Source organism: Balaenoptera ricei, chromosome 12 (assembly GCF_028023285.1).
Source record: "Balaenoptera ricei isolate mBalRic1 chromosome 12, mBalRic1.hap2, whole genome shotgun sequence".
Lineage (NCBI taxonomy): Eukaryota > Metazoa > Chordata > Mammalia > Artiodactyla > Balaenopteridae > Balaenoptera > Balaenoptera ricei.
In genome coordinates, this window is record NC_082650.1 from 28,432,438 (window position 1) to 28,445,337 (window position 12,900).

General features: G+C 34.9%; 1 protein-coding gene across 12 annotated transcripts in view; it reads left to right on the forward strand.

Moving 5' to 3' along the window:
- The window catches only part of AHI1 (Abelson helper integration site 1), a 215,666-nt gene that overhangs the window by 5,490 nt on the left and 197,276 nt on the right, over window positions 1-12,900 (forward strand). For all 12 annotated transcript variants that reach the window (XM_059941146.1, XM_059941137.1, XM_059941140.1 and 9 more), the window contains exon 4: window positions 1,507-1,631. In XM_059941146.1, coding sequence (XP_059797129.1) covers window positions 1,507-1,631 — 125 coding nt within the window. The remainder of the gene's footprint in view (window positions 1-1,506; window positions 1,632-12,900) is intronic.

A 12,900-nucleotide genomic window follows, 5' to 3' on the forward strand; every position in this document is an offset into this window, starting at 1 on the left:
TGATATTTAGCTATCTATGTAATGTTGGTGATTAAGGTTAATATGTATTCATTGGCTGGCAATTTGGGACTCAGCTGGGCAAGGTAAATGATAACATATGGTTAGTTTTTATTTTTTATTGTCAAAATGGGTTTTTCACTTTAGAGTAGACTTTGGCAGACTTCTTCCTAAAAGGCAAGCTAGTAAATATTTTAGGTTTGGTCTCTGCTACAACTCCTCAGCTTTTCCATTGAGGCACAAAAGCAGCCATAACAGTTCTTAACAGAATGGGCATGGCTGTGTTTCAATAAAACTTTATTTATTAAAACAGGTGACTGGCCTGCAGGTAGTAGTTTGCCAATACCTGCTCTTGGGCATTCATTCATTCAGCATTTATTTATTTGAAACATGTTTATTGAGTACTTACTCTGTGCTAGACCCCATGATAGTAGCTAGGGATGTAGTTATGAACTACCTCATATAGTGGGAGAGACACAGTATATTTATGTATATAGATATACAAATAATTACACAAATTCAAGTTGGGTTAAGTGCTGTGAAGGAAAAGAACAGTCTGTCTTGTGAGAAACAGAAATTTAGATGAGGTTGTCAGGAGATCTTCCGCTTTAGAGGCAACATTTAAACAGATATCTTAACACCAGCCAGCTGTGAGGAGTTAGAGGCAGTTTGCACCAGGTGGAAGCAGCTTCACATGGGAAATTGCTTGTTCTGGCAGAAGAGCGAAAAACAAGGATGTCTGGCTAGAATGTAGGGATCTAAGGGGATATTTGTTTTTTGGGTTTTTAAAAATAGATCTTTATTGTAGTATAATTGCTTCATAATACTGTGTTAGTTTCTGTTGTACACCAAAGTGAATCAGCCATATGCATACATATGTCCCCATATCCCCTCCCTCTTGAGCCTCCCTCCCATCCTCCCTATAGGGATATTTGTTTTAATTGAAGCTGTAGATGTAGACAGACCAGGAAGTAAGAACCATGTAGGGCATGTGAAGGACTTGCTTTATTTTGTCCTAAGTGAACTGGGAAACTTACAGGGTCTTAAGCAAGGTACTAGCATGACCTGATTTATGTTTTAAAGGGGAAAACAACTTTCAGCTTTTAATATTTGTTGAAGGCTGATTGTTGGCCAGGCAAGCGTTAGTCATTTTTCATGAAAAAAATGATCTTTGACATAGGATTATTCTGATTTTACACATAAGGAAAATGAAGTTTAGAGATGTCAAGTGACTTGTTTAAGGCCACGTAATAGTCGTAGGTGCTACTGTGCATCATAAGTAAAGAGTTAACTTAGCAAAGGAAACTTTTAGAGGGAGTAGCCCAAAAGGTAAGACGGATATAGGTGAGTGTGTTATCACCAAAGCCAAAAGAAAAGTTTTTAAGAAAGAAGGACTAATCCTTTTAACTCATGCAGGTATTTACAAGGCTGTGGGTTTTTTATTTTTTAACATGATACATATGATAGTAGAATTGCATAGAAAATGACATGAATCATTATCATTTGTAGTTGAGAGTGAAGCAAAGGTGAAGACCAAAGTTCGCTTTGAGGAATTGCTTAAGGCCCACAATGATCTAATACGTGAAAGAAAAAAACCGAAGAAAAAAATTGGCAAATCTGGAGAAAAAATCTCAGTGAGTAACTGATCATTTGGTAATGGTGACTTGTATATCTGCATAAAATTATGACTTTCATATGAAAACTCCAAGAAACTTTGGAGATTAAAAACAGTAAATCTGTGTTGTGGTCAATAACGTGGTAAAATAAAGCTTGCATTAGAATCAGCCTCACTGTTCACTCTTTGAGTATCGAGTTCTTGAGTGCTGTCCTACAAGAACAACAGACCAACTGGTTAAAGTGATTAGGGATAACAGGGAAATGCAAAACTAGCCATATTACACGTTCTTGAAGAAAACCAAGATTTTTAACCCAGAATTGTGAAGAACTTAGGAAATAATATTTTACTTCGGATATTTAATGGCTTATCTTTATTTAGACTTCTTCATCTGATTCTACCCAGCAGAGCCAGGAGAAATCAGTGGAACCTTAAAGAAATAATTATCCTTTTGTACTTGAGGTATACTTTCAAATGATAGAATTTTTGGTAGCACCCTTGAAGGGATTGAAAATACAGAACTCAAAGCAATACTAAACAAATCAGCAATTAACTACAACCTGATTCCCAAGGTATTATAGAGTCTGTAATGGTATCCCAGTTAATGCACTATTCACTCTTCAAACCTATCTCGCTATTTCCATTGCACCTTTTACCTCTTTGACCATAATCTCCACACAAATAAATAACTTCATGCACGTTCTGGTAATTGGTACATGCATGTCCTGGTAATTGATACAAAGAATACATACATTTCTTTGGCAGGAGTTTTATGAGTTATATGCATCCTTCATTTTACTTGTAGCATATTTTACCCTAGTCTGTATTTTGTCATGAGACCTGTTCATTTTAATATTGTCTGGCAGCCATCAGTGTAATAGTTATATTCTCAAGTGAGGCAAAAAAAAAAAAAGTTATAGCATTGGCTAGAATGAAGCTGCACACATGTGAGGGGTTCATAATATACCAGTGTACTACTGCATACTAATTAAGAACTGCTGACAGAATGGATCAGATTAGGTCCCCCATAGTGGATGCTGCTCTAATATAGAATATGCCACTTCTGGTGTACCAGTGTGCAGCATGGTAGGGAAGAGTGGCATATGGACGATGGAGCATTGCTTACTGGGATATGCCTTCCCCTTGAGTAAGGTGGTGTACATTTGGCAAAAGCAGAAAGAACCCTGCACACAACTGTCTGCAGAATATTTTTATAGACTCAGTCTAAGTAGAAACTCATACTTTCTGTCACTGTCAGAACTGGGCTTTGTGTGCATGAACAAGGTGCAGTTTAGGCCAGGAATGCTAAATTAAATGGATAACTAGAAAATGGGCAGAAGATATGTCCATTTATCCAAGGTCCAGTTTAGATGTTGGGGACACACAAGTGGGAGGTGATTAAATGTAATCTACTCAGCCTCTTTTGGCACACACCAGGCCATTCAAGGTCTCTCTTAATTCAGAGATAAGTATTCTTAAAAAAAAAATTTAGGAAGAGATTTTTCAGCTCAATGGAAGAGGATTATTCCTGGAAAACAAACTATTTTTGAAATGATTTACTTTAGCAAACAGAGGAGGAATACCTGCTTTTATTTACTAGATAACAGTGCTCTCTATCTTTCAAGCACTCTTCTAAACATTTTATGTATATTCACTCATTTTTAATACAAACAATAAAATTATGAAGTTTTATTTCCATTTATAGATGGGGAAACTAGATCACAGAGAGGTTGAATAACTTACCCAAAGTTAGTGGCATAGTTAGTGGTAGAACCAGGATTCAAACTCTGACAGTCTAACTGCAGAATCCACTGTCTTAACCACAACCCAATAGGACCCCTTTTAATAAGGCATGAAGTGATGGGATCTCTTCAGAACAAGAACAAGGACTCCCATGTGCAGAACAGGCTGACACTGAAAAGGAAGCAGGCTGAAATAAGAAAATTAGGCAAAGAGAAAGCCATAATAAAATTTGTAATAATGGCAGGTTCATGTTACTGTTTTTCAACTATCAGGCACTCTGATAAGAGTTTTACAAATATTATTTCTGATTTTTATGTTAATCATGAAAATAGATACTGGAGCTCTTATTTTGCATATGAGAAATTCTATGAACATCTGAACAGAAAATGACTTACCATCTTTGCCAGGGCTGTATAGCCAGAAATAGAATAAGTAGGAGTTATTTTATATATATATATATATATATATATATATATATTTTAACACATAACAAAGATTTTATTTAAATCATTAATTAATAAGGGAATCAGTAAGATGTTATAACCAGTCCAGATGGATTTAATTTACAGAGATTTATCTACCAGACAAAATTCAGTTGCATTGTATTAATAGAAATCATTTACATAGCTATGGACAGGAAACATTTGTATTACTATCAGTTTTCTACATGTTAACCCTTTTTCTCTACTGAGTTGTAAAATAGTCAAAGACAGTGAAGCAGCAATAACCAGAATGGATGAGCTAATTTTCACCCATTAGATTTCAAAGACTTTCTCACACTGGAGTAAAATCAAAACAACCTGCAGTCCTTCTGTTCAGGGATAACCTACATATATGAATTTTGTGCCATATTTTTTAATATCATGTAAGAATTGTAGAATAAGGATTTAAAACCACGGTCTCCACGTTCTCTCTTCATTGCTTCCTTAAAACTATATCTCAGCCCTAAGTAATAGAATTGACACCATGGAAAAATTTAATTAGTAATGTGGCAGACAAATATGAAGCATTGTTCATGAGAAGAAATGGCTGAAACTAAAATGAAAGCTATAAGAAATAACAAGGACGTATAGAAATACGTGACCTACAAGTAAGTGTTCCCAGACAGCACTAGTGGAGCAGAAACAGTAAAAAGAGCACGAGGAGGAAGCCTTCCTGAGGTTAAAAAACATCTAGGAAGAGATGAATCCATCTTGCATTTCAGGTAAATTTTATGAGATGAGAACTATATCTGAAAACTTTAATCAAGAAAAAGATAAATTTTGCGAACATCTAAACAGAAGAAGAAACATCTAGTGCATTTCAGGCTTCTCTCAAAAAACACTAAGGCCAAAGACAATGGAGCAATATCTCTACAATATTTAGGGGAAAATTGTGTTCCAGGGAATCTACTTGCCTAAATTGTCAGTCATTTGTGAGGGCAACAGTGAGCGTGTGAATTAGCAAAGAATTGCTGCTAGTGTTCCCTCCCTGAAAAACACAAGAAAACTATTGAAGTTGGATTAGTTGAATGTGTAGTACCATTTCCAGAGACATGAATCAAAATGAAGGATTTAAGAATAGAGAATTTATAATCTGAAAATATATATATCTGGTTGAGCCTTGAAACCAGTTAAATATGTAGAAGTTTCTTATGCCAGGTGTTTCAAGAAGCTATGACACAAGAACTAGTATTGATAGAGTTGCTTTAGCTTCTGGGGGAAAAGGTCAATTACAGTCTCATTTTATCTAACATTACACTACACTTCAGACATCTTAAAAAGGTAAATGTAAAAAGCTAAATTAATAGACAAATACTTAAATAAGAAAATAGAAATGAGCTGGTTCAGTTTTCCACTGTAGAAAGATACTCTGATCTTAAAAGGAATGAGAGACATCCCAAGTAATGAGAATATTCTCTGTCTGCACACAGAAGACTCACTAAATATTTGTTGAATGAATAAATCTGATGTAGAAGATACTTTTTTGAGTCAGAAACAAATGCACCTAAAAGCCAATTCGCTGATGAAAATACGTGATTTTTTTTTAATAGCCACAGATCTAATACTCTTTTATATAGCCAATAATATATAATAATTGTTAACATTTATTGAACACCTATATTCTAGTATTAGAAGAACCTTTTCAGTGTTTTATAGTTATTACCCTGTCAATCTTGAGAGCAACCTTATGAGTAAGTTCCATTCCTATTGTTAACATGTAAAGAAATGCCACAAATAAATGCCATAAATAGTAAGATACTAAATCTCTAAGTGAGCAAAAGGCATGAAAAATAAAACTAATTACAAGAGAAAATAACATTGACTAATAAAATATAGAAACATTTTAAAAGCTATTCAGATTGGAAACCAGAGATGGTATTTTTGCTTACCAAATAAGTATTCGAAAGTTTTTTAGCAGGGTAGAGAGCAAAGCTTTTTAATATAAGGTTCATAGAAAGGTGAAGCAGTACAACAAGTATAGACAACCTTTTCAGGAAGTTTGACTGTAAAAAGGGATATTGTGAAGATGATATTGATTACATTCAGGTATTTAAACGCTGATAGCGGGAAGATAATGGAGAAATTGATGATACGGGAGAGGAAAGTTTTCCAGAACACAAGAAGACCCACCTCTTTATTTTTATTTTTATTTTTTATTAGGGTATAGTTGATTTACAATGTTGTGTTAGTTTCAGGTGTACAGCAAAGTGAATCTGTTATACATATACATATATCCACTCGTTTTTAGATTCTTTTCCCATATAGGCCATTACTATAGGCCATTATAGTTCCCTGTGCTATACAGTTGGTCCTTATTAGTTATCTGTTTTATATATAGTAGTGTGTATATGTCAGTCCCAATCTTCCAATTTATCCTTCCCCCTTCCCCTTACCCTCTGGTAACCATAAGTTTATTTTCTACATCTGTAATTCTATTTCTGTTTTGTAGATACGTTCATTTGTAGCCTTTTTTTACATTCCACATATAAGCAATATCATGATATTTGTCTTTCTCTGTCTGACTTACTTCACTCACTGTGACAATCTCTAGGTCTATCCATGTTGCTGCAAATGGCATTACTTCATTCGTTTTTATGGCTGAGTAATATTCCATTGTATATATGCATCACATCTTTATCCATTCCTCTGTTGATGGACATTTAGGTTGCTTCCATGTCCTGGCTATTGTAAATAGTGCTGCAATGAACATTGGGGTGCATTTATCTTTTCAAATTATGGTTTATATATCTGGAGAAAACCATAATTCAACCCACCTCTTTATAATGAGAAGGAAAAGAAAAAGGTCATTTGGGGTGCATGAAAACTTGTAGACTTGGTAGCAGAAAGTTGCTACCAAGCAGCTTCCCTTTTAATAGCTTTTATCTGTGAAAGTGAGTCAAGAAGTGACAGCACTGGACATCAGAGGTGAGTGAAGAAAGTTTGAAATAGCGACAGAAGAGTGCATATGAACAGATTATGCAGCATAGAAGAATTATCCATAGCTTTGAGGTCTCAGTTGAATTTGTAGACTAAATGTTTATAATAGTGCCAAGTTTTGAAGTGGTTCTTCCAGCAGTATTCAACAGCCTGGTTATAGTTATAGAGATGAAAGTCACTTAATTTGAACAGTACCTGGAGTTTTTCCAGACAGGTGTGATGGATGGAAATTACATGATAATGGTGAGTGATGAATGAAGTGATGGATTATGGAATCAAAGCATCAGGAACTAAAGATGAGAGGCATGATGAATAAGGAGAATATATTGGGTTCAGAGCATAATGAATGATTTATTATTTTATACCACTAAGTCTGGAGTGGTTTGATACTCAGCAGTAATAGGTAGAACAAATATAGTAAGTCCCCGGCATACGAACCTTCAAGTGGCAAACTTTCAAAGATGCGAACGTGCGTTCATGTCCAGTCACGTTAGTTAATTCACGTGTCTGGCATTCATTGTCACATGTATGCATCCTCTACAAGTGGTTGTGCTTTTGTGTACTTTACAGTACTGTATAGGGTACAGTAGTACAGTATCTTTATTTCAAGCCCAGGATGTCTAGAAGTAAGCGTAAAAGCAGCGGTATATAGCCGATTGTGTTAGTTGGGTACCTAGGCTAACTTTGTTGGACTTACAGACAAATTGGACTTATGAACATGCTCTCAGAATGGAACTCGTTCTTATGTAGGGGACTTACTGTAAATATAAATTGCTAAGTAGAGAATAAACACTCAAACTGTAGCTATTATTAATTTTGAAGATGCATCTGAATTTTTGCCTTTTAAAGGGGGAAATTTAAATCATGTTCTGTTTATTATCATTGTCAGTTTTATATCACCTTGATTTCATTCCTTTATTTTCTCCTATCTCATTTTATCCTAATAACTGGTATTTCATAGAGGTGATAACTTCTTTTATGAATGACAGCTTGTGAAAATGTTTGTGTTAAATTAATTTTAAAGGGTGGAAAATATTCTAGATTCTCTAGCTATTAATAATATCCTTTAGATGATTTATGTATTCATTCACCTTTATTAAGCACAACATTCCAAGGGCTCAGAGCTCAGTTCCCAGGAGCCGGCCACGGGCTGGTCCTGAAAACAGGCCTGTTTTGGGATCTGAATGATTTGAGCAACCAGGGCTGCTGAGTTAACCCTTTTCTGCACAACCTTTAACCAGACTGATTAGAACAAAAAGGAAATGAGCACAAATTACCAATATTAGGAATATAAGAGGGGTTCACTGCAGATGTGTTAAAGACCTTAAAAGGATAATAAGGGAGCAGTATGAAATAACTTCATGGCAATAAATTTAGCAGCTTAGATGAAATGCATAAATTACTTGAAGGACACAAACTACCAAAGCTCACTCAAAAAGAGACAGATAACTTGAATATTGTATATCTTTTAAAAAAATGTGTCTGTGGTTAAAAACCTGCCCACAAAGAAAACCAGGTGGCTAGTTTTCTCAGCTGGCTTCACTGATAAATTTTACCAAATTATTTAAGAAATTATATTAATTCTATATAAACTCTTTCAGACTATGCAAAAAGAGTGACTACTTCTCCACTCTTTTTGGGGACAATTATTAAGTACCCTAAAACAAAAACCAGATGAAGACACTACAGGAAACCTACACCAGTATCCCTTTTGAATCTAGAGCAGATATCTTCCACAAAATGTTAGGAAATCAGTCTTACATTATATAAAAAGGATAATACGCCATGACCAGTGGGGTTTATCTCAGGAATATATCACAACATTTGAAAAAAGTAGTCAGTGTAATTTGCCATATCATAAGATTAAATAAAACCATATGATCATCTCAACAAATGCAATAGAAAAATGACAAAATTCGTCACCCATTCTGATAACTCTTAAACAAAAATAGAAGGAAACTTCCTCAACTTGATAAAGGGCATCTACAAAAACCTACAGATAATGGGCTTCCCTGGTGGCGCAGTGGTTGACAATCTGCCTGCCAGTGCAGGGGACACGGGTTCGAGCCCTGGTCTGGGAAGATCCCACATGCCGCGGAGCAGCTAAGCCCATGTGCCACAATTACTGAGCCTGCGCGTCTGGAGCCTGTGCTCCGCAACAAGAGAGGCTGCAACAGTGAGAGGCCCGCGCACCGCGATGAAGAGTGGCCCCCGCTTGCCACAACTAGAGAAAGCCCTCGCACAAGGAACGAAGACCCAACGCAGCCATAAATAAAAATAAAAATAAAAATAAATAAATAAATAAAAAATTTTAAAAAAACAAAAAAAACAAAAACCTACAGGTAAGATTGTACTTAAAAGTAAGAAACTGAAAGCTTTTACCTTAAGCTTGAGCATATCACCATGCATATTCATAATTGTGCAGGTGACCCTGACTAATGCAATAATGCAATTTTTTAAAAAGAGCATAAAGATCATAAGTGAAGAAGTAAAAGAATCTCATTTGCAGTTGACAAACTCTCTAAAAAGTGCTGTTAGAACTATTAAATGAGTTTAGCAGAATATAAGGTCCAAGTATAAACCAATTGTATTTCTATACCAGTAATGAATAACTTAATTAAAATTTAAAATATCATTTATAGTAGTAACAAAAATATGTAGCAATCAAGGAAGAATTTATCAGAAAATATGTGAGACCTGTATACTGAAAATCCCCAAACTGCTGAAAGTAAAAACCAAATAAATAAAGAGATATCCATATTCATGGATTGGAAGAATCATTATTGTCAAATAATTATTGACAGATTATTATTATCCATTCTCTGAAAGTTGATCTATTGATTCAATTCAAAATGCCAGCAGACTTTTAAGAATTGAAAATATATTTATAAAATTTATTTGAAAATTTAAACAACAGACCTAGAATAGCCAAAACAATTTTGCAAAGGAAGAACAAAGTCAAAGGAATTTTGTCATCTGATTCAAAACTCATTGTAAAGCTTTAGTAACCAAGACAACCTGGTATTGTCATAAAGGTGGATATGTAAGTCATAGATCAGAAGAGACTCTAGAAATCGATCCAAATGTGTATGGTCAATTGATTGTTGACAGAATTGCCAAGGTACCTCAATGAGGAAGAGGACAATCTTTTCAACAAATGGTGCTGGGACAGTCAGATATACATATACAGTATTACAAACTGACCATATCATGTTCAGAAATTAAATAGAAATGGATCAACGACCTAAAAAACATAAGAGCTAAAACTATATAACTTATAGAAGAAACAGGATAAAACCTTAGTAACCTTGAGTTATAAATAGATTTCTCAGGATACAAAAGCATGAACCATAAAAGAAAAAAGGGATAAACTGGGCTTTGCGAAAATTCAAAACATTGCCAAGAAAATGAAAAGGTAAATTATAAATTGAGAGAAAATATTTGCAACACACTGTCTGATAAAGTGTATTTAGGACATTTTAAGAACTGTCAGAGCTCAGTGATGTGAAACAACCTTACAAAAATGGGCAAAAGATTTGAACATTTAACCAAAGAAGAGATACAGATAGCAAATAAGCACGTGTAAAGATTCTCAGTGTCATTAGTATTTAGGAAAATGCAATTTAAAAAAATAATGAGATACCATTATACACCTGTTACAACACAAAAAGATGAAAATTAACAATGTGGAGTGCTGACAAGGGTGTTAAGTAACTAGAACTCATACATTTGGGAGTGTGAACTGGTACAGCCACTTCAGGAAACAGTTTGGCAGTTGTTTAAGAACTTAAATGTGTACTGACCATATAGTATATCAGTTCCACTAGTGGGTATTCCCTCAAGAGAAAGGAAGACATATGATGTGCAAAACTGGAAATAACTCAAATGTCCATTAATTGGTATATGGAGAAATAAAATGTAGTATCTCTCCACACAATGGAATACCGCTCAGCAATGAAAGGGAATAAATTACTGTAATCGCAACAACATGTATAAATCCCAAAGCTTTAGGCTGAGTGAAGGAAACCAGACACAAAAAGCTATATACTATATGATTCCATTTATATGAAATTCCAGGCAAGACAAAATTACAGTGATAGAAAACAGATCAATGGTTGAGCGGGGCCAGGACATGGAGGGATAGGAGTTGACTTTGTAAAAGAACATGTGGGGTGATGAATGTTTAACATCATGATTGTGGTGGTGTCACAGCTGTATACATTACCAAAATTCATTTAAGTATACACATAAAACTGGTGAATATTACTGTACTTCACATAATTTATTGTTATGTCTCAATAAAGCTGATTTAAAAAACAAACTAAAGCAAAAAACCTAAATGAGGCACGGACGGTAAAGATAAAAGGATGGGCAAAGATATAATAGAACATGAACAAACATATTTCAGACACTTCAGAATTCAGTGATAATCCATGAACTATGAAATACCATGAAGTAGACCTTTTTAAATTATAGTATGACAAAACTAGAAATCAGTAACAAAAGTTTAAAATTTATAAACTACTCGAAAATGTAAACACTATCTCATGAAGTTGTTAGCAAGACAAAGGAAATCCAAACCACAAAAACAGGAATTTAAAAAGTAATGAAACTATCAATTCAGTGCAATGGAATTATGGGATGCTACCACAGATGCTCTGGGAACTGTATTTAAAATGATGTTATTAGTACAAAGGTTGACAGATCAGTGGAAGAGAGTAAATAAATAAACAGAAACTCATCTGATTAGCTTCCCCAGGGTTTTGTTTTCAGAATCCTTTCTTCTAGACCATAATTCTTTTTTCTATTTCTAATTCTTGGTTATCTTTTTCCAGTTATTGGAGTGTCCTCACAATTTGTATCGATTGCCACTACGTTTCTGGTACCGAGAAAATAGAAAAATTTGCATTTGCCCCATTTTGACATAATGGAAATTCAAGGTTATTAGGTATGACTGTGTTCATAGAAAAACAACAAAAATAAGTTTCTGAAGAGATTAGTAATGACTTTCCTTGTGTGAGACAACCCAGGACTGAACTTTGGGTCTTCTTTTTCTAAGTAATTTCTGAATTTTTTTTACTATTTTTAGTTTTTTGTTTTCTTACTGTTTTAAGTTAAGCATATATTGCTTCTAGAAACAGAACATGTGAAAATAAACTATTTTTAAGAGAGAAAATTTTTTTTTAAGTTCTATAGATGGATGATGGGGATGGTTGCACAACAATGTGGGGTTTTTTGTTTTTGAGTTTCTTATTTTATTTATTTATTTATTTATTTATTTTTGACTGTGTTGGGTCTTCATTGCTGCATGTGGGCTTTCTCTAGTTGCGGCGAGCGGGGCTACTCTTCGTTGCAGTGCGCGGGCTTCTCATTGCGGTGGCCTCTCCCGCTATGGAGCACGGGTTCTAGGCGCACGGGCCTCAGCAGCCGTGGCACGTGGGCTCAGTAGTTGTGGCTCACGGGCTCTAGAGCGCAGGCTCAGTAGCTGCGGCGCACGGGCTCAGCTGCTCCGCGGCATGTGGGATCTTCCCGGACCAGGGCTCGAACCCGTGTCCCCTGCATTGGCAGGCAGATTCTTAACCACTGAGTCACCAGGGAAGTCCCGAGAAAATATTTTTATTAGATTTGATTAGGAAAGATTTTTTTGAGGCTATGGATTCAGAATTTATCCTTGAAGAATAGATAGAATTTGGAAATATCTTTTAGGTAAGCAGAAGAGTCTTGGAGATGGTAAAATATTGGATATATAATGGGTTACTAGTTCTTCTAGAATTTTCCCATCTTTTCATGTATATTAGATATTTTCTAACCACTTTTAAACATGAGGATTTTCGAAAATTGAACTTCAGTCTTCACTGGTAAGCTCATCCATTCCTGGGAGAATTCTTCATTTTGGTATTGGCTTCCATCTTCCAACCCAAGGGCACTTGGGTTTTGCCCTTTCTGTTTTTGAACACATCTCTTAAGCTTTTATTTCTGTCGTTCAAAATTTTAATTCTAACATCTATGGGTTTTTTTTTTTAATCTCATGCTTTTGAATTTCTTCATTATATTAATTCCACTTCTTTTAAATTATTTTATTTATGCTATTTATTTTTCTTCCTTGTTAATTTTTCTGCTTTATTG